Below are 22,834 nucleotides of genomic sequence, written 5' to 3'. Positions count from 1 at the left end.
CAGGAGGAATGGCTTGTTCCCTGGGTGTGAGTGGACCCCGCTTCCCTTGCAATCAGTGCAGATGGTCCAGGGTGCTCAGCCCAGCCCACTGGAACTTCTAGGCAGGGAAAGCAGAAGTCATGAGTGGTTTGTGGCAGGTCCTCCTGTGAGCCCACATGCCCATATGGACTTACCCCTCTATGTCTATATGGCCCATTTGGCCCCGAGGGTGTAGGGATGCAGAGGATCCTTGTTCCACACTCATCCCTCTGTGAACACCAGCTGCTCCTAAGACCAACGCGATTGTCCCTTCCCTCTCCTCCTCCACCTCCCTCCAGCCCTCTCCAGATCCAGCAGACTGTCTGTGAGTCATTCTTGCTGGAGGTCGGCAGCCCCCTGCCCGCCACTGTGTCTCCCCCTTCTCTCATCCCTGCCATGGGCTCCACTATTCCTGGCTGATGTTTCCCTGAGAACTTGCCCTAGTCAATGGGCCCAGACTGTGGGCCCCCTTAAAGGTGATGTCCCAGGTGCCAGGGCCATGGTAGTCCAAGACCTAGGCCAGATGGCTGTCTCCTGGGCACAGGATAAGAACACTGTCCCAGGTGATAATCATACCTGGGAATGCACACTGACTAATGACTTTCAAAAGGAAATTGTATTGGGGTGGTCTGGAGCCCAGACAGCACCTGCAGGGAGTCACCAACACATCCTGGAATCAGATGACTTGAGCTCAGCAAGCTTCCATTGTCCCAGTGGGATGGTGGTGGCTCCCTGGCAGAGTGACAACTGCACAGAATGATCCTGAAGCACAGGCCACACACACAAGGTGCATCAAGTGCTGGGGCTCTGCTCCCCTTCCCCTATCATCCCCTTGTCATACCCCATCCACCTCCCCTGCCACCAGAACTGAACACAGCCCCTCAGTGAGGTGGCCAGAAAGCCTGGAAGTGTCCCTCTTGGTCCTAACTCAAGACCTTGCTCCCTTAGGCAGAAGGTGTGAAGGCTGAGCCCTTTGAAAATCACTCGGCCCTGGAGATCGCAGAACAGCTGACCCTGTTGGACCACCTCGTCTTCAAGAAGATTCCTTATGAGTAAGTGGGCACGGGCATTAGTTCCTCCCTCTCTTGCTCCTCAGGCATCTCCTCAGCACATCCCTGAGACACAGGAAGCAGGTTCCCAGAGCTGCACGGACCCTCCATGTCCCATAATAAAGATGCAGGGATTCCCTTCCTTCCCCCAAGTTCTTTGTCTACTTATCAGCTGCCCACGTGCACACGTACACAGGCTTTTCCAGAAGCAGCGCTCAGAACCCCTATTCTAAAGGTCTAGAAAAAGCTGTGTTCATGTGTGTATGTGTGTGTGCACATAGACATGTGAGAAAATATGCACACAGGCATGTGTGTGGGCACACAGGTGTTCACATGCAAGCTCCAGGCACAGACTTTGGGGACAGCTCCAAACTTTGACTAAACCCCAAGGCCTACCAGCTCTGGTCTGTAGTCATCACCTGCAGTGTTCACTGTAATCATACTGCTTAGGTAATTTTGCATCCCTCTTTCTTTAACAAGTGTACAGAATTCCCTAGCTGCATTATAAAGTCACAGGGTGGTTTTCACTTTTCACTTTTATATTTAAAACTGAATTTAAAACCAAACATCCTTGTAACGAAATATTTCTCTGAACTTCTGACAGTTGTTCCAGAATAATTTCCCCAAATTGGAATCTCCAGATCAGAAGCTACACGTCATGCAGGGCTTTCAGTCTCTGCTTTCCAGAAAGGGGGCCTGGCACCCTCACAGCCCTCACCCCCCAGAGTGCAGCCTCACCTAAATGAGGACACTGGCATTTTGAAAACTTGCCACATCCCCGGATGTAGAAATAGTCATCATTCCTGATGTGCTCCCTCCAGGAGGAGAAACAGGATGTGTTTTCACACCCAGCCTGTCTCCTCCCAGCCCTGCTGCCCTTGAGATTCTGCCAGGTGCATCTCCTCACCATTCCATCAAATCAGGAGCCTGAGTAGCCTATGGCTTTCCTTGAGGTCCTCTGTGCTGCTGGGTTGGCTTGAAGGCAACCTTGTCCTTCTATCCGGTCCTTTTTGCTGGCCTCAATTGCCCCTATTCCACAGACAAATCCCTGCATAGTCAGTAAAATGTGAGTTCTCCCTACAGCGAGCAAGACTCCTGACAAGACCTAATGTCCCCCCATCTCAGCTGAGGGTGATCCTCCAAAGCCTTGTCTTATTTCAGCCTCACAGTGACCCTGTGAGGAAACTGCCCTGGTTATTCCCATTTTACAGTTGGGAGAATGAGACCCTGAGGCATAAAGGGCTTGCCTGAAGCCACACAACCAACACAAGGCAGAGCTAGACTCCAGTCCAGGGTTCCTTCCTCTCCAGAGCTCTGAGGAAGGTAGATCTCCCATAAATGGCAACCTCAAAAAACAAAGAGGGCTGGGGGTGGAGCTCAGGGGTAGAGTGCCTAGTACTCAGTCCCCAGCACCTCACCGCCCTGGGTTTCCCTTTCCTTCCTGCAGGGAGTTCTTCGGACAGGGCTGGATGAAGCTGGAGAAGAACGAAAGGACGCCTTACATCATGAAAACCACCAAGCACTTCAATGATGTGCGTATGGGCGGCAGCCTCTTTCTCTGCCCAGAGTTTCTTCAGCAGGACCCTCAAAGGGTTGAGTGGAGGGCAGGCTGTACACTGGCAGGAGCCAGGCCACCTGGGTCCTCTCTGGTGTCTCCACCCCCGGCCATATAACCTTGGGCTGGTGACTTATTCAGTCTCAGTTTCTCCACCTAATAAATGGGCTGACCACTGAAAGGTCACATGACAATTAACAGGGACAATCAGAGAAAGACACTCAGCTCAGCCTTGGTTCCCAGGGAGCCCTCCCTCAAACCTGTGATTACTGAGAGGAGTCACCTGAGAGCAGATGTGGTGATGAGCCTGATGGAAAGGAAGGGAGGAAAGGGTTGTGCTTCTGCTGTGCTGCTTACCTTTTAACCTCAACTCGGTATCAGAAACAAGGACTGTCAGCCTGGGGAATGGCAGACACCCTCCCTCTAATGCATACACATATTACCCAGCACCCTCCGAACTTCCTGAAATGTTGACTAGGAGCTTAAAGTACCCTGGAAGTGACGAAGTGATGTTCTTACCACCCTCTTGACTTTCATGACGGGTAACTGGACCCCACAGGATCACATTAAGGAGACCAGAGACCCAGAACCAATAAGGGGCAAGGCTGGGTTGAAGCCAAGGGCTTGTGAGTGTCCCTAGGCAAGATCAGGATGGCCTGGTATCTGACTCCGCCAGTCTCTGTCTCCTACTTTATCCCCTATTCCCACCCCCTATGCTTTCTTGGGGATGAACTGTAGAGATACCAAAACAGCAAAGCAGCCCCTTGTACATAGCACAAGGGTCCTGGGTTAACTCTGATTAGGACACTAAGATCAGACGGGAGCATCCCATACACCCAGCTCCTAGAAGTCCATCTCAGAAAAACATGAGAGCAGCAGAGATCAGAGGCCAAACAGGTCTCAGTCTGCTAAGGCAAGAGTCTCTTTTGCATGGAATGTTGGCAAAGTTCCCTGTAGTAGTTGCCCCTGGTTGAGTTCCTGCCTGGTGCCTAGCACGGCGCTTTACATGCATAATAATCTCATTTAAAGCTCACACCAAGCCTAAGGGATGGGAGCTGTTCTCACATTTGAGATACTGAGAAGCTGAGGCTCTAGCAGAGTGTGTGGCCGTGCATACCTCCCGTGCTTGCACTGTGGAAGATGGCCCATGTGAGAAAATCTCTCTCCCAGCAACTTCTCCATATTTGCTCAAGGTCTGCCCCCTGGATCCTTGGGACCCATCCACACCTAACCTCGTGATAGCTCTAAGAGCAATTTGCACTCAGCATCTTCATTCCTCTGAGTTTAATCATCAACATAAGAGCCTTTGATGGGTGGAGGTGGGAGCACATGATTCCACTTATCCTGACCACCTGCCAGGGCCCCACGAATTAACCTCAGCAGGGGATGGGCCCCCAGGCAAACACAGCCCATCCTGGGCGGGTCCTTGGCAGCCAGGAGGAACAGAAAAGACCCACTATTATAGCAGAGGGGAGGAGCCATCTGGAGCCTTCCAGTCCTGGGCACCAGGTGGTTTTCTGTCCTGAACAGAGAGCAGAATGGCTACCCCTGTGTCTCCCAGGACAGAGAGCAATGGAGACCAGACAAAGCTTTAGCAAACAGGCTGCCAGAGGCCTAGGTCTGACCATGCCTTACACACACGTGCACAGTGCCAGGCAGCCCGACACTGTCCTCTCCCTTGTGCTGTCCCACTGTGTGCCCAGGACTGTCTAGGACAAGACAAGAACACAAACTGATCATTCACTTTTTACTGTGTGGCAGGTGCTATGCTATAAGGGTTTCATAGACATCATCTCACTTAATTCGCTACTCTCATTTTATAGTGGGAGAAACTGAGACTCAAGGAAGTTAAATTGCATCGCCCACATTACACAGCAGGAAAGTCCCCTCTGAACCCAGGGACAGCCTCCAGAGGCTGCCTCGTCACTCCTTGGCACTTGGCCATCTGTGTTTAAATCATTCTGTATCCTGAGACACAGAATGTGTGTCTCGATGACGGTGGCTTTCTTAATGTCCCCCAGGAACAGTCCTCTTTGCTATTTTCCAGCCCTTCTGCCTTCCATGTCTTCGCCCTTCTGACTGGTACTAGCTAAGATCTCCAGCATGAGGGCTAGACCTGGGGGAGACAAGCAAGGTGGCCAGGGTGCAAAACGTAAGAAGCCATTCACCCTCCTGGCAGTTGCACACTGGGACCTCAGATGCCTCATCCTAGTCCCCACCCTTTCCAGGACAATGTGGAATGAAAACAGTGACAGCGTGTCTTGTTCTTAGTGTTAAAGGGAATGCTTCTGCTATTTCCCCATGTAGATGGTGTTTGCTCCTCTAATCAAGGTTTTTTTTTTTTAAATCCTTTCTACTCCTGTGTGCTAGAGGTTTTTCCCATGATGAATATTGACTCTGTGTGTGTATGTGTGTGTGTGTGTGTGTGTGTGTGTGTGTGTGTGTGTGTGTGTGTGAGAGAGAGAGAGAGACTGTGTGTTACTGACGATTTAACCCAGGGCCTCACGCTTTGAGCTACATCCCTATGTTTTATTTAGTTTGAGACAGAGTCTCATGAAGTTGCCCATGCTGAACTTTTTGAACTTTTGATCCTCCTGCCTCAGCCTCCTGAGTAGCTGAGACTGCAGGCATGCACCAGTATGCCTAGCTGGATATTGACTTTTATCAAGTATTTTCCCTCTTGCTATTGAAATGGTCATATGGTTTTTCTCCTTTAGTCTATTGATATGGTAAATGACAGTTACACTCTTTTTTCTAATAATCAAAGATCTTTGCATTCCAGGGACAAACCCAATGTGATTGTGGTGTATAAACCGATATGTCATTTCCTTTCTTGTGTTGTCCATCTCTGGTATTAGTATCAAGGTAATGCTGGCATCATAGAATAAATTAGCAGGTATTCTCTTTCTCTTTCTTCTTAAAAAAAAATTAGTATAGCTGAGCCCAGTGGCACATACATGTAATTCCCAACAACAGGAGGCTGGAGCAAGAGGATCTCAAGTTCAAGACCAGACTCAGCCACTGACACCCTGTTTCAAAATAAAAAATAAAAAGTTCTGGGGATGAAACTCAGTGGTAAAGAACCCCTGTGTTCAATCTCCAATACCAAAACATACAAAATAACTAGTATAACTTTTATGTAAAACTGTTTTCAAGTTCAGTGCTTTCTTGATGGAAAGATATTTTAACTACTACTTCAATTTATTAGGAGATACAATACATGCACTATTTTATGTTATCATTCCCTACTGATTCTCTTGAGTAGTTTTACATGCTTAAGTAGTTCTACAGTACCTTTTTTAGAAATCTTTTTTTTTTTAATTTTAATATTTATGTATTTTTTAGTTCTCGGCAGACACAACATCTTTGTATGTGGTGCTGAGAATTGAACCCGGGCCGCACACGTGCCAGGCAAGCGCGCTACTGCTTGAGCCACATCCCAAGCCCTCCTTTTTTAGAAATCTTTAGAAATTGTTTTGGGTGTGTGGATGTAGCTCAGTAGTAGAGAACTTACCTAGCATGTGCAAAGCCCTGCATTTAATCTCTAGCATGTCAAAAAGAAAAAAAAAAAGATGGAAGAAATTGGTTTTTATAAGATTTGGTAGTAAAACCCCATAACTATTATTCACCTGCAAATATTCTTTTATCACCTTTTTAAAAATTAGTCTTTTTTACTTTTATTTTAAAATAATTATATTCATAGGAAGTTGCAAAGAAATTGCAAAGAGGTTGGTGCTTCATGCCGCACCAACTCCTTGCAATTCTAGTTCCCTGCTGTCTGGCCCCAGTTTCCCACATTCCTAGCTACTCAAAATACAACCCACACTTGAATTATTTGTGGAATGTGATTATTAGCTGGGTTGAGGTCTCTTCTACTGTGTATGTGAGGTGAGCAAAGCCTCAGACTATATGTCTAACCAAGCAGGACATATGGAGGGAGATTCCCTCAGATCTTGGCCTTTTGTAACTATTGATTGTTCCAGATAAACTTTAGAATCTAGAACTTTGTCAAGCTCTAGAGGAAACTCCCACTGGGTTTTAATTGATTACATTAAAACTCATGTATTAATTTTGAGAAAAATTGTATGTTTACATTCCCATTTGGGAACGTGATCTCTTTCTCCGTTTTTCAAGACTTTTATGCCCTTTGGTGTGTGTCTTTTCCCTCCCATGTAAAATCTTACATGATTCTAAATTATTTAAGTTCCTAGGTAACTACAAATCCCCATTGTTATTTTGAAGATAATCTGTTTTCATAGTATTTTCAAATTAGTTATTGCCAACTTAAAGAAAACTTCTCATTTTTGTATATTGAGTTCTTAACCAGTCATCCCAATGAACTCTATTCTTGTTCTTGAAGTTTCCAATTCATTCTTTTGCCATTTTCAAAAGGCAGTCGTATCTGCAAATAATGATGTTTTGTCATCTTTATAATAATTATTCCTCTTATTTTTTTCCTGTCTCATTGCATTGGCTTAAAGATCAGTAACTTGATCGCTTCAGAAATCATCCGCAATGAGGACATCAATGCAAGGGTGAGCGCCATCGAGAAGTGGGTAGCTGTGGCTGACATATGTCGCTGCTTACACAACTACAACGCTGTGCTGGAGATCACCTCCTCCATGAACCGGAGTGCAATCTTCCGGCTCAAAAAGACATGGCTCAAAGTCTCTAAGCAGGTGCAGGCAAGAGGCTGGCACTGTTGCCACGTGGGGCTGGGCTGGGGTTGGGGCAGGAAGACCAGAGGGCTGGCCATTGGGCATCCAGAGAAGGGTGAAGGACTGGGATGTTTTACTCACAGGCAAAACAGAGTCACATCCCCTATGTCAACCAGGACCAGATATGGGGCCCACAAATGTGGGAGTGGGACCTGTGAGATGTAATTCTCACGTCAGTAATTAATACCCCAAAGTGGGAAGTGGGAAGTAGTGATTATTGGCCTCAACACTCTTTTTCTTGGATTGGAACAAAAGTGGTGTCTTCATGGATATCTCAGCCCAGATCTTCAGTGCAGCTGAGATGATAAATGATCCCTTGTCGAAACTCTGATTTCACCAGCCCTCTGGCCACCAAAATTACTTGGTCCCTGTTACTCATGGGATAATTCATCATCTTTAATATGAGTTTGGTCTTTGTTCATTCAGAACATGATTCTGAAAAACTATAAGGTGAATTCCTTCTCAGGAATAAAAGGGTCATGACTGGGTAGCTTTCCTTAAAGGAGGTCATAATGAGACACTTGGATCACTTACCTGGTATACATGGTGGATGTCCCAACCCCAGCCTGTGTGTCCACAGGAGGCTGGAAAAGCAGCCTAACCACTATGGATAGGGGAAGCCTCTAAAGGCACTGATACCTTGGCAACAGTGTCTATGGTCCTTCAAATGGATGGGCATGCAGGATCCAGTGTCTCCAAGGAGCCTGTCTCATCTGCACACTCTGAATTTGCATACTGTGTCCCCTTCACTGTTCTTTTTATCACCTGCCCCTCACTACCCTCTTCATGCCAAAGGCAGGTCATGATCCTACCTACCAATCCTGAAGCAGATCCAGAAATCCTTCCTACTTAGATAAGCTGCCAAATCAGGAAAGTCCTGGGACATCTCTGGTGCCCTGACCCAGCCTTTCAGTCACTGTAGGCCCTGATTGCAGCAGGGCTGCAGAGTGTGCAGGGACAAGCCCATGCATCCCGTGGAGGTTGGTGTGCTTGCTTCTTGGCCCACAAAGATGCCAAGATCAGGATAAGAACCATGAAAGATGCCATTGTTAGTGGCATCAGGAAAGAACAGAGGCAGGGGACACAGGAGCTCCAGGCTACAGGGACATCCAGCCACACATGGCACATGCTGTCATAAACTGGTGAAGTCAGGATTGAGCTCTACAGAGCCACCAAGTCATCTGGGCTGATTTGGCCTACCAGGGTTCAGGCAGCAGGGTCTAGGGGTCTCATCCAGATCAATATCTTTCTTTTCCTATCCTGTACTATCAGGATTACATCATCATTCCAGAGGTTCCCCAGACCAGGCTTCACTTTCCCACCCCATGGGGATCTTCCTGGAACCTATACTCTACATCTCTTGGCCTCTCATTCTACAGTATCACCCTCCTCAAGGAGTTGGGAGGGATTCACCTTGGCCATCCTGAATCTACCATTCACTCCCAAGAGTGAAAATCAGGGGAAGTTAGTGTGGTCAGTGTATGCAGCGTGGCCTGCAGTCTAGGATGTCATTCAGGAACTGGTCCAAAAACCAAAGATGCCTCTGGCAGTATGTCCAGGCCTCCACCCTCTACAGCAGCTTCTCCCAGCCCTCAGTTGTGCACAGTAGTTGTGTATCTGCACAATGCCTGGCTACAAGGGCTTCTGGGAGTCCCTGGCCACGGCCTGATCAGCACCAGCCAGGGGCAATTCATTGTATGACTACAGATATCCAAGGGACACTTGTAATCCACCAAAATGGCCACATTTCTTAGAGACCTGAAACAGTCTAAGCAGCTCATTTTTATCAGTTTCTTAAATCTGCTGGCCCAAAGCAGAAAAGCATTTTGTGAAGTCCAGTGCAGTCCTGGACAAGAAACAAGCAAATGTACTTTGGAACTTTTCATTTCTCCTCTCTTCTTTCAACCTCTCTCCCCTCCCCTTTGCCAACAATTATGCTTCTTCAGGAAAGGATCTGATGAGTGATAGGATGGCAGGAGAGGATGGCACTGATGAGTGACATGGTTTTGTTTGCTGCCCCAGGATGGTTGTATATATGGGGACAAAAGCCTCTTTTTGGCTAACAACACATTTTGGCCTCTTTGGGAGGAAACATTCTTGGCCTCTAGAGTCTTCCATTTGTTGAACAGGAAGGGGTGGGAATTTGGAGGCCATATAGCCATCTTTCTTCCTGACACTGCCTCCAAGGCAGAGTCTTTGCTTGATCCCTGGTTTCATTGGCATAAGTCAAGCCCACTGGCACCCATATTCCAGCAGAAATGCCCAGGATTGAGGGCCTGGTACCCCAGGGAACATCAAAGGATGGCAACCTTCAGCCCAACCAGATGATACTTGAGCTGCTTGAGAGTGAAACACACTTTTTTTTGTTGTTGTTGTTGATGGACCTTTATTTTATTCGTGTATTTATATATGGTACAAACCCAGTGCCTCACACATATGAGGCACGCGCTCTACTGAGCCACAACCCCAGCCCTGAAACATACTTTTTGAGTAGCACTTGGGAAAATTCTGTGGCCTCCCAGCCCATGTGGCTCCTTCCTGGATAGAAGGCGACAGCTTAAAAGGAGCAGACACAACAGAGTTCACAGGTATATGAAAGGGATCAAAATGTGCTCAGCTCAGAGACATCATTGGCCCCAGATGTTTTCAGAAAAACCATAGCTCAGAACAGCCCCTGTACCTTTTCATGGCCTCAAAGCTCAGTGGCACTTCACCCAGAAGTATGTGGCCACCAGGACCTTCTGATCTAGCTTCTCTGTGTCTCCCAAAACTCTACAATATCTGAACTAGCACTGCTCTTAGGGAACACTTGGATCACCCCTCTCATTTCCTAGGTGAGAAACTGAGGCCCATCAAAATGCGTAGAGTGGTGATTTACCCATGGGCATGTCAAGGGTGGGTGACAGAGTCCAGGGAGGCCCCAGGTCTTCTGATGTTCGGTTCCCACATCTGACCTCAAGTCATCTCAAGTCATTCCTCTGAAGGTGGGTGGACAAGAAGAGGAAGGAAGGTGCAGCTCTGGGAAGGGATCAAGGCAGGAAGGAAGCAGAGGCCCTGGGCAGACTCTCAAGGAATGCATAATCACCTGACTTGGTATGGGTGGTGCCATCCTGATGCATGTCTCTGTCACCAGATCCAGAATACATTTGTGTTTTGATCAGAGTCAGTGCACACCAGGCACTAATATTTCTTCTCCTTGTTGATGAGGCACTAAACCAAATGGGGTGTTCTGCCCCTTTTTTCCCTCAAAGGGTGTACATTGATTCCATCTTCCATCAGCATGGATACTTAGTTTGTCATTCATGGGCTTATTTCTCAGATTAAATCTGACCCAGCACATCTATGGCCGTGACCTCTTCCAGGCTGATGAGTGCGTCTGGTGATCCATGGCCATTCTCCAGCATAGTTTCTCAGCCACATTCTGGATTTTTGAGGACCAGAGCTAGAAAGGAAGTCACAAATCATCTCACTCTTTTATAAATGATGGAGCTGAGAACCCCAGAAGTGAAGGGACTTCCCTCAGACCACATCTGAAAAGGAATGCAAGCCAGACCTAACACAACACTGGTCTCTTCAGGCAAACTCCAGCCACTGGAACTCAGCTCCAGCTGATGGGTGGGCTGGGCCTGGGATGGTCATGTGGCAACCCTTCAACCTGGGGTTTCTTCTTCTCCATCCAGGCCTTGTCTTCTTTGATGATCAATTCATCTGCCATCTTTTGTCTTGAGTCTTAAATTTGGAAGTGTTTCTGGCACATCAGAGTGAAGGTGTGAGAAGATGGTCACATCCTTTGGATAGAGTTCATGTGAAGTATGATAATAGACAATCAGCCATTTTCTGCTCAGAACACAGGCTTTTTGGAGTCACCCACCAAATCCTTCTCACTACCTGGTTTAGGATCCAGCAGTGTTTCTGAAGACCGAAGCACATTCAGGCTTCCACACCCACTTCTGTACTCTGAGAAATGTGTGTGAGGACCAACACACATAGTGAGGGCCCAGGCCTGACTCCTAAGGAGGTGGGGGCAAGATTGCCAGACACAAAAAGTTCTCAAATCCAAAGCAAATACGGCTCTGGCACCCTGGAGGACAGCATGCTGGAGTGTGGGCCAGAGCCATGGGCCTTGATGTGTGCTGTGTGTTAGTAAATGCTTCTAATTCCTTCTAGACAAAAGCTTTGATTGATAAGCTCCAAAAGCTTGTGTCATCAGAGGGCAGATTTAAGAATCTCAGAGAAGCTCTGAAAAAGTAAGTTATGTGTCATTTTGTCACTTTTCTGTTTAAAGTTGTAGAACTGCATTGCAGAGACATCCACATGCCACACCAGCCAGAGAAGGAGGTCTGTTTGTCTTTCCCTCTGTCTTCCCACAAAACCCCTAGGATTCCCAGACCCCAAAGAAGGGTCAGCTTTGTCCTCTACCAGAGAAAGTCCAGGGTTTGGTAGCATTTCCTAGGAGAAGCAGAGGAGGGACACTGGAATCCCCAGAAGCATGGTGGCGGTGCTGATGACAATAGGGGTGCTCAATTCCTTGATTCTCAATGCACTTTTTTTTTTCTTTTAAGAATTCGGACCAATGTGTTTAATGTGGTTGTCTTTTCTTTTTTCTTGAAAATGAGTCATCAAAACAAGAGTGCAGATTACAGACAGTGGCGTCTCAGAATCAAAGAAATACATTTTTACCAAAAATCACACCTGTTTGCAAAGAGCCTTCTCTACCCCTCAACACTGCCTGTGAGGCAGCTTTCTCCACCCCGCACTCTTGTCACTCTGACCAGGATAGTTCGGTTGTAGGGGCTGTGTTATACACTATGGGATCCTTAGCAGCATTCCTGGCTTCTACCCATGAGATGCTAAGACCCCCCTCCAGAAATGTCTCCAGACATTGCTGAAATTGCCCCTCCTGAGAACTACTACCCTAAGGCAGCTCCTCCCATCCTGTTTTTCCAGACAAAAGCTGAGGAGCTAGTGGCTTATGCCAAGGACACGAGGCCATAGCACTAGAGCCCAGACTCGGCCCAGGCAGGCCTCCAAGGCCAGTGCTCTGAGGTTTCCCTTGAACTGTGTCCCATGAGGTCTGGGCAGCCTCTTCCAGGGAAGCAGTGGCTCCGCCCACTGAGCACTGTGGCCACGCCCTCATGAGATGTGGGCTTTGCATGTGCGGCTGCCACTGGATGCTTCCTTCAGACTTCCTCACGGCTCTACCCTCTTTTCATTGTTGACTGTTCTTTTCCCTCCTTGCCTGGCTGGCTACTCACTGGAACTTTGAGAGGCCCTGGGAGACCTGGAGTGCTGGTTCCCTATAGAGTCAGGAGTCCTCTCCTCCCTTCTGTGAGGGATCTCATGACCCTTGCCGATAGAGGTCCCACTGGAGGTCCCCACCCCTGGCACCTGGGACTGGGACAGCCAAAGCCTCCAGCCCTTGACAGTGGCTTTGATGCCTGCCCACTCCTACTCTGCCAGCCTCATCTGCCTCCTGTTCTTGTTTCCTTCCCGCCTACTCGATTCGTCCTTCGCCAGCTTCCTGTGTCATTGCCTTGACCATCTCCACTTTGTTTGTGTCCTCAGACAGATGTTCCACCCATCTGTGCTGTCCGGCCGTCTCTCCTCCGCCCGGGCTCCTCGGAGCCCCTGTGGACTGTGCTTGTGGGGAAAGCCCCACCGTGCATTCGGCAACTTGTCCGTCTGCCCCCCGGGTGCCGCTCCATCCGCCTCCTTCACATGGCTTCTTCGTCTGCCGCAGCCACCGCCACCTCCACTGCCTCCGTGGCCCCCCATTCTGTCTGAGTCCCCATCCTGACTGTCTTCCCTCTTTCAGGTTACCTGTGGGCCTGTGTAAGTGCCTCCCCCAGGCCTCTTGGCTATAGCACAGGGCAGAGGTGGCCTTTGGGCATCCTGGGAGCTAAGACCTTTATGCAAACCAGGTTCTAGCCTTGTAGGGCCAGCGGTGCACAGGAAGGAGGCAAAGAGAGCCTGGGCCAAGCCCGCCCTGTTCCTTTTCTTCTAAGGCTCTAAGGTTTCATGTAGAGCAACATTGGGTGAACCCTGTCTCAGCAGGCTGGGGACAATGGGCAGAAGAAACAAGTTAGTAGTCTGCAGGCATAGTCGGTGACCCACCCAGACAAGACCCTGGGATAGGTCTCACTGGGTGGGTTCTCAGCCCCATTCCTATGTCCTGTCATTAAAATCTCCACCCTGTGCCAGCAGCAGGCTGGAGAATGGACTTACTGCCTTTACCAGCCAAGGCTTTACTCCCAAATCTTGCACCCCAGCCTCCCAGCCAAGTTCCTAAATATCCCCTGGTCCACCTACAACCCTCACCATGGGTACCCCTTCATCTCCCTGCCTAGCCACCCCAAGAATGACATTAGCACCCCTTCTTATTCCTTGAACCTACACCCTTGCAAAGCCCACAAAACTGTCCCCACATGTCAATTTCTCAGTGATCAGAACAGCTCCGTGCACTAAATTTTAGCAGTAAAATTTGGTCATTTCTGGTTTTGACTTCTCCATTTGCATATCTGTACCATTTGTCTTAAATTAGAACAGGAAGTCCTTGATTTAGAGAAATACAGAGGACAGCCTTTTACTGTACGTTCTTCCCCTAAATTAAGAAAGGAAACTACTCTGGAGGAACGTGACAGCCAGCTGACCATCAGGCCATCCCCCTACACTCTTTAAATGGGGTAACAATCTGTTTATCTTTGTGAATACCATGAATCCAAAGGCTGATGTTCTGGAGCTCCAGAGTTTTGAGGCTTCGGCAAAGTCAAATACCTATTTCTATCTTGGTACCTAGGGGGCAAAAAGCAAGATGGGGTTTCCACCCCACCACACTGAAATATTTCTTACAAAGTCCAAGGTCCTAATTGCCCTATAGCTTATGCTGGATCTATGGACCCTGAACCTTAGGGATTTAGCCCACAGAGCCCTGCCCCAAGTGCCCCCTCAAGCCCTCCCTGAATGCCCCTCACCACACCTTGAGATGGGAGAAGGAAAGGAGGTGCCCAACCACACCAGCAGAGACGGATGACCTGACCCAGAGAAGGGAGAAGGTGCAGGGCTCAGGGAAGGACAGGGATGCCATATCATGGGCCTACTTCCTGAGGCTTGGCAATGAGCAGGCGGGACAGACTCACCTCACTTTCGGTGCCTGGCACAGCTTGACCTCTATTATGTTATTTCACCTGACATCATCAAGAACTTCTTTTTTTTTTTTTTTTTTTTTTTTTAAATGGTGGCTGTTAGTTTATGACCACCCAGAGGCTAAGCAAGGACCTTACACCTTTTTATTTATTTATTTATTATTTTTAAAGAGAAGAGTGAGAGAGGAGAGAGAGAGAATTTTTTGTTTTTTAGTTCTCGGCGGACACAACATCTTTGTTGGTATGTGGTGCTGAGGATCGAACCCGGGCCGCACGCATGCCAGGCGAGCGCGCTACCGCTTGAGCCACATCCCCAGCCCAAGAACTTCTTGATAGAAAGAAACATCAATCAAACCTGGGGACTCAGAACGACCACAGGCAAGGCTCAGATGGCAGGTGTCACTAGGCATTAGGGTGCCACCATAAGGCACTGCCCAGGAAGCCAGCTACAGCTCTTAGGATGGGGGTGGGGTGCTTCCTGCTCTGCCCCCTAAAACATTTGCTATAGGCACGCAAGAGCTCTGCCAACAGAGGAAGCACCCCACAGTCAGCTTTGCTGGGTAAACCCTGGCCAGGGGCAAGGCTGGATCCCACCTGAAATAACCAAGATACCCCCATGAAGGTTTAGAACAGGCCAGTCTTTGGATATCTTTCCACTATGGAGCCTCCAAAATGCTTCCCTTGTCATTCAGAGGCTCAGAGTGGTTCAGTCCCCAGGCAGGGTGCCTTTGGAGCCTTCCGCCAGCCTTCTATCTCACTCTGCCAACCCCAGACATTTACCTACAGGGCTCTGGGAGAGTGTGTGGGGCCGGGCATGGGAGATATTGTTTTCTAGCCCCCTCACCCAAGGCCCCTCTCTATGAGACAGTAAATAGGGACAGAGTTTGATAGGGCTGCCTGCACCCTTGCAAATGATTAAACTGCAAATCAGTTTCCTTCTCACCATTGGATTGTGAACCCCCATAAACACCTCAGGGGAATTTACCCCTGATCTCTTTCTCTGGTCTCAGTATTCAGAGAACCTAAAAGGCTTTTTGAAACCCTCTGACCCTTTGGATTGTTCACAGTCAGTTGGCAATCCCCTAGCTGCCCCCTTCTCCCATCTTCCTTCAAGCACCCCTGGGTACCTGGCTGCCATCCCATGAGGAGGTGACCAGTGGAGGGGGAGAGCATCCTGTGGAACCTGCACACAGCTGAATGCCCCAGACTTCCAACCCCAAGGCATGTCCTAGGTCTTTGGGTTATTTCTCCATCAGCTCCATGAGCCCAAGCCTCAGACTTGAGCATGATAGAGAAAAATAAGGACTGAGCACCTGACAGTCACCCACTAGAAAGGCCAGATGAACCCAGGGAGGTCCTCTAAGGTCCAGGATGAGCCTTACATTTATCTTATCATAGCTCACTGTTAAAAATAGAGAAATAAATGGTATAGATATAGATATATAGATATAGATGTATTATGAGCTGGGATGTGGCTCAATGTTAAAGCACTTATCTAGCAAGCATGAGGCCCTGTGTTCCAGCCCTAGCACCACCCACCCCCAAAAAAGTGTATGCATGTGTATGTGTGTAATTTGAAATTACAATCCTGGGTACAAATGCATATTTGTACCAAATATAAGAACAAATATTCAACAACATATCTACCTTTATTCCATGCAGTCAACAGGTATTATCTGTTCCACGTTTTTTCAATCCAGTCTACACCCTCCTAAGTTGATTTTGACTCCCATGACAGGACCAAGACTCAGAAAGCCCTCTCTCCACTGCTCTCTTACACCAGGTTTCTGCCTCTGTCACGGCTTTGCCATGCCCATGTGCCAACTGTCCTCGCATTTACTTAGTAATCTCCTTGAACTCACTTATTCCCAAAAATAAACTTAAGATAATTTTATGTGGTAACAATCAATAGGAAAATCAGCATATTTACTGTGAACACAAAGTTACCAGGTAAAAAATTTAAATTCTGTCTGGATTTTGATGCTTGCCAATACTCTGATACTGATACTTGTTACTATTTGTTTAAAAGGGAGGAAAAGCAGGGAGAGAAGAATGATGAGTGTTGAAAGTGTCAAAGACATGCTACCCAAATGAGGCTGTTTTGGAGCACCAAAGGAAAATTTGAAAATCTTAAGTTTCTTACCATGTGAATCAATGTTATTTAATATATGCATCACTTAAAATCAACTCCCAGAGCCAAGTGCAGTAGTGCACGCCGGCAACCTGGGAGGCTGAGGCAGGAAGATCACAAGCTCCAGGCCAGCTTCCCCAATTTAGCTAGGCCCTAAGCAAGTTAGCAAGACCCTGGCTCAAAATTTAAAATTTACAAAAAAAGACTAGGAATGTAATTCAGTAGTAAAGCACCCCTGGGTTTAATCCCTAGTGCCAAAAATAATAATAATCGACTCCCAGGCCACCTAAAATTGTCTTAGCTGGCATCAGTGCCAGTGTACATGGGGAACCTGAGGACCAGAGAGGAGAAGGCCAAGCCCAGGTCACACAGCATGCAGGTGAGGGACAGGGCTGTTTCTGTTCTAGCTCTGCCATCCTACCTGCCTCATTCCCTCCAGCATGGCAGGATTATAAATGGCCATGAGGAAACCAGGAAGCTGGGCTGGAAATGAAGGTCACCTGCATCACTCACAGCAATTCCACCAACCTCTGTGTGCTGAGCTGAGAGCACCGTGTGAGGAGTCCCCTGAAGGGCTAAAGGGAGTCCTACCAGAGCATAGTGGCTGCTGGACTCCATCACAGGCCCCATCAGTCCAAAGTGTGGCCAGCCCACCACACCTAGTCCCCATCTCCTGAAAATGCAGATCTCTAAGAGTCCCCAGTCATGGAAACATCACCTAAACCCTACCCAGAAGCCACTTCCAGGAAAGTGAACTCAGAAGGCCAAGGTCTCTTGCTATGGTAACCCAAGCCAAGTGGAGGCAGAGGATGAATGTCAGGGAACAAAGAGGGAGAGGGTGCTGGACAGGGTGGCTGGCAGCAGAGCCCTCGGGGTAGGATCTGGATGGAGAGTAGTGAAAAGACAGCAAAGGTGGACCAGGAGGGAGCTGGGGCAGCAGAGTCCAAGGACTCTGACTGGGACGTAGGGCAGAGAGGTAGAGGGGGCCTTCTGACTCATTGAGACAGTTGGGACAGACCAGCCTGTGCAAGAGGCCCAAGCAGCACCCCATCACCCCCTCCCCAGAGGAGGGACCCCAGGCCCACTGAACAGTATGATTATGTACTATTATTATTGTTAAAGAGAAATTCTTTGCCTCTAGCCAAGCAAAATATGCATGGGGGCAGGGAGTGTTCTGTTCTTAGCAGAAGTTTCTTTTTTTAAGTGAAAAACTTTTGTTAATGTCATTTGCTTCCAAGTTGTGACCCACCCTGTGTCCCTTATCTGGGGATGTACCTCACCGACCTGGCCTTCATCGAGGAGGGAACGCCCAACTACACGGAGGATGGCCTGGTCAACTTCTCCAAGATGAGAATGGTGTGTTTCCCAGTGTGGCTGTGGGGGAGGATGGTTGGGGGAGGGGAACCAAAACCCAGACTCAACCTGGGGCCACCCAGGCTCCACCCCCAGCTCAGCCTGCTCCACATGCTTCCCCACCAGAAGCCAGAGTGGGCTGCTCCAATAAGAAGCATCACTGTTATTGGTGCATGGTAGCATTTGGTAGGTGCTAAGCAACAAGCTGAGGGGCAGGTGCTCTTATTATCTCCACTATACAGACTAAGGCTTGGTGTGGTCAGGTGATCAGCTCAAGGTTGCATCACAAGGGCAGAGCCAGGTCTGCAGCCCAGGTCGGTCTGACTCCAAATCCTGCACCTTCATTCACACCACATCCATTATTTTTCATAGAAACACTTGCTTTATGTGGCTAAAGTAAAGTCACTTTTGCAGCACCTCCTAAATTTTCTCAAAAAAAAAAAAGGACATGGGAGGGGGTCCAAGAAAACTTCTCCTAGCTGGAGTGGGACTTCCGGCTTTTCCCATCCTCACTTCAACAGAGGGCCTCTGCTGTAAAATAGGACCCAGAGTTTAATCAAAAATGTTTCTCTATCAAAACTAAGTTAGAAGCCCTATCCTGGTGAGGGGCATTTTCACATCGTGTCTTACACATGTTAGACACCTAGATCCCTCTGACTTTTGCTGTTGTTGAAAGGTTTTGTATAGCAATGTTGAAAGTTTTTGCCACTGATTGAGGGAGGTTTTTATTTTTCCTCCTTTCAATCATTAGCGTAATCAGTGCATAGAAACTTAACAAGTGTCACTCTTACAAACAGGTTAAAAAAAAAACTACAAGCCAGTTGTAGTGGCGCATGCCTATAATCCCAGCGGCTCAGAAGGCTAAGACAGGAGGATCGTGAGTCCAAAGCCCATCTTAGTCACTTAGAGATCAGCCACTTAGCGAGGCCCTGAGCAACTCAGCAAGACTTTGTCTCTAAATAAAATATTTTAAAAAGGGCTGGGGATGTGACTCAGTGGTTAAGTTCAATTCCTGGTACCAAAATAGTAGAAAACTACAAGTGGACTGAGGTGCAGCTCCATGGTAGAGCTTGCCTGACAGGTATGAAGCCCTGGGTTCCATCACAGCACCACAAAGAGAGAGAGAGAGAGAGACATGGAGAGAGGAAGAGAGAAAAATGGGAAGGAAGGAAAGGAGGGAGGGACAGAGGGAAAACCATAGGGTACCTCAGTCTGAAGTCTGAAGTCAGACTCTCTTAACGGGAATGGAGTTAAGAGAGTCTGACTTCAGACTTAGCACTGATGCTCTTCAGTCCTGCAAAGGGTGGGGAGAAGGACAACTAAGAAAGCAGATTGTCTTCTAAAACTCCTTCCTTCCCACAGATATCCCACATCATCCGAGAGATTCGCCAATTTCAACAAACTGCCTACAAAATAGAGCACCAAGCAAAGGTAAGCGGCCAGCTTTACCGACTCCCGGCTCCTTCACAGTGGCACAGCCTTCCGCCCTTTTCCCTGCACGCGCGCGGGCTTTCCCTTGCTAAATCCTCGTGGGCCCAGCTCAAATGCCATCCCTGTAAAGAAGGTGTCCCTGCTCCCTATCCCCCTGGTCAGAGCTGCCCCTTGTTCAAATCAGACGCGTCTTATCTTATGATTCTTTTCTGATCTAACTTCCCAAAGGATAGTTCACAGATTGTCTGATCTCCCTTGGGCAAGAAATAAACATCTCTTTTTGAAAAATGCTAAATGGGAAGGATGGTGCACATCTATACTTGGAAGATTATAGATAAGTGAATTAGAAGGCTAAAACAGCAGGATCACAAATTTGAGGCCAGCCTGGGCAACTTAGTGAGGCCCTATCTTGAAAATAAAAATAAAAAGGACTGGGGATGTAGCTTGGTGGTAAAGTACCCCTGGGTTCAATCCCCAGGGCCAAATATATATATTCATTCACATCATTTCTTCTGTAATAAAAAATAATACTAAAACAAACTATCCATGTGATTCAGCAGCATTTAGGGGACTATGTTTGTGTTCATCCAGCGTTGCCATGTAGACCATACAGGGGCTGCTCCCTCTAGAAAGCATTGTGGTCACATGGTACCCTGAAAGTCTCAGAATTTGCCAGCAAAATTTCAGGGTTCAGGCTGGGCATGGTGGCTCACACCTGTAATCCCAGTGGCTCGGGAGGCTGAGACAGGAGAATCGAGAGTTCAAAGCCAGCCTCAGCAATGGTGAGGTACTGAGCAACTCAGTGAGACCCTATCTCTAAATAAAATACAAAATAGGGCTGGGGATGTGGCTCAGTGGTTGAGGGCCCCTGAGTTCAATCCCCGGTAACCCCCCCAGAAAAAAATTCAGGATTTTCTTCTGTCTCCAGACACTTCTTTAAGCATTTCCTGAAGCTCTACTGTACAATGCAAGAAAATATTATGGCTCTTCAGACTTCTTTAATAGCCTTGCCACGGTGGTATCTGCAGTCAGTGTCCCACTAAAGAAAAACATCTGAGGGAAATTTATCTTGACTACACTTATTATGGAAAGAAACTAACTCATCAGTCTGCTCAACCCCAGAAGGTTTGGGAACATAGAGAATTGTATATTAAAGAAAGGACTGTTCCCACGGAGCACAAGCTAAGACTAAAAGACTAGCCTCTTTCACATGGTGGTAAATCACCATATCTTTATCCACGGGTATGGGTTAAACCAGACTGTGACATCTTAAGTCATCTTCCTAGAGGTGGTGGGAGTAAGCTCCTAAGCAAACTTAAGAGTCATCTCATCTGTGACTATTAATCAGCATCCTAGATGGTTGGTTTCAACCCTCACAGTGGCAGAGTCAGTTAGCCAAGACAAGTCACAAGGCTCGACTTTCCCAACTATCAGAAGATTCTCAAATGTGTAATAAGAAGTACTTTTTCCCCCCCACTTTCTGCTCTGAGTTTCTGGGTAGGGGTGGAGGGATAAACATTTTCTCCAAACAGCTGACAAATGAATCTTGGAAAGACACTTGTTGGAGCTGGGAGCTGCCCACAAGATTTAAGTTCTGCTCTCTTGCTTTACAAGAGAGAAGGGAAGAGAAGAGGGAGAAGGGAAGAGAAGAACCTAATTCACAGGGGTGAATCTTCCTGACTTTACACTCCAACATTTTGCCCCAGAGTGAGTCACATTAAGGCCAAAACAATGGAAGCTCTTTCCTCAGGCAGCTCGGTCTCCATTTGCCCCTCTTGGATGAATATCTCACAATACTACATCATCCTAATATTTGCATACATTCTGTCCAAACATTCTATTAGGATACTTTTCAACAGAAACACTGAGAAAACTGTGAATGCCCATCCACCTGGCACTAAGAATCAACAATTGCATCTCAAAACTTGTGTCCTGATAATTCAATACTATCCTTATAAGAGAAAACAACATATATGCATATATTTATACATGTAACTTAAAGAGTTGTCACTTAGTGCCGGTGAATTGTGCACTTAATAATGGTTTAAATAGTGCATTTATCTTATACATACCATACCACAACAAAAGGGATATAGTATGTATAAGGGAAATCAAGGCATTAATACATTAATATGTATTTTCAATGACTTTTAACAACCTGATTGATACCTGAGGAATAGGAGTCTCACTGACTTTTTTTTTTTTTTTTTTTTTTTTGGTACTGAGGATTGAACCCAAAGGCACTTCCCATTCAGCTACATCCCCAGCCCTTATTTTTTTATTTTGAGTCAGAGTCTCACTGAGTTGTTTAGAGCCTCTCTTAGTTGCTGAGGCCGGCCTCAAACTTGTGATCCTCCTGCCTCCAGAGTGGGCTACCATGCCCAGCTCACCAGCATTCTTTAAGTTCTAACAATGTTCCAAAGGATTTTTTTGTGCTCTTGTTGGTTTTTTTGGTTTATAGTACTGGGTAATTGAACACCGTGCTTGCACCCAGGGCTTCAATCACAGAGAAGGACAATGTTAAACATGAGACTAAGACAGATGATAGTAAGACAAACATTACCAAACACATTTCTTGCCTCATATGTGCCTAACCCCTGCAAGAGTCTTTGGGCCCCATGAGACACCTGGTGTCCAGTCATAGGCCCATAGATTCCCATAGAGGCCTATAATCCTGCCCTCCCTCTTCTGCCCTCAGGTAACCCAATACTTACTGGACCAATCGTTTGTAATGGACGAAGAAAGCCTCTACGAGTCTTCTCTCCGAATAGAACCAAAACTTCCCACCTGAAGCCAACCCCCCCGGACCTAGCCGCTCCCCTGGACACGTGCAATATGATAGTGTACATACTCGTTTGGTTTCTCTGGATTTTCCTCTTCCGTATGTGCTTCTCCAAGAATACAAATCCGTTCTCGTTCTTAGATTCCTGTAGAACCGGAATATGAATTTCTGCACTGTTTAAGACTCGGCCGCCCCCCACCCCCCTCTGCAGTGCCTGTTACCTCCAAACAGCTGTCCCTCCTCCCAGACCCTCGCTCTTCTCTTCTCAGGGGGAGACAGAACCCGGGAACACGAGTCTTACACTCGGATCCTGCTTCGCCCTTCCCGGCCCGCGCCCCTGGGTGGGGTTGGCGCCCCAGCACCTCCCAGCATGTTCCATGTAGTCGTTATAACTGGGTGGGGGGTGGGGGGAGGAGGGGGGGAGCCATACCCTCAAGTCCAGTCATTGACGACTCTTCCCGCTGACGGCGATGCCAATTTCCAAAGCTGCTTTCTCAGCCCAAATTGCAGGTCTCAAAAGTCCTCCCAGTAACCTGGCTGGAAGGGAGTCCTCTCTGCTGAGAACCGCGCTCTCGCACCACCGCTGCCACGTGAGGCACCACACCGTTCCTCGCTCTAGGATTCACACTAGATAGCATGAAAACAGTCTCAGTCA

General features: G+C 47.7%; 1 protein-coding gene across 5 annotated transcripts in view; it reads left to right on the top strand.

Moving 5' to 3' along the window:
• Rasgrf1 (Ras protein specific guanine nucleotide releasing factor 1) overlaps positions 1-22,188 on the top strand; it is a 103,503-nt gene extending 81,315 nt beyond the window's left edge. For all 5 annotated transcript variants that reach the window (XM_026400541.2, XM_026400540.2, XM_026400537.2 and 2 more), the window contains 7 exons: positions 967-1,070; positions 2,515-2,599; positions 7,104-7,301; positions 11,508-11,587; positions 17,852-17,969; positions 19,329-19,397; positions 22,096-22,188. In XM_026400541.2, coding sequence (XP_026256326.1) covers positions 967-1,070; positions 2,515-2,599; positions 7,104-7,301; positions 11,508-11,587; positions 17,852-17,969; positions 19,329-19,397; positions 22,096-22,188 — 747 coding nt within the window. The remainder of the gene's footprint in view (positions 1-966; positions 1,071-2,514; positions 2,600-7,103; positions 7,302-11,507; positions 11,588-17,851; positions 17,970-19,328; positions 19,398-22,095) is intronic.
• Positions 22,189-22,834: the final 646 nt, after the last annotated feature.

Source organism: Urocitellus parryii, chromosome 6 (assembly GCF_045843805.1).
Source record: "Urocitellus parryii isolate mUroPar1 chromosome 6, mUroPar1.hap1, whole genome shotgun sequence".
Lineage (NCBI taxonomy): Eukaryota > Metazoa > Chordata > Mammalia > Rodentia > Sciuridae > Urocitellus > Urocitellus parryii.
This window is presented reverse-complemented; position numbering and strand designations above follow the sequence as displayed.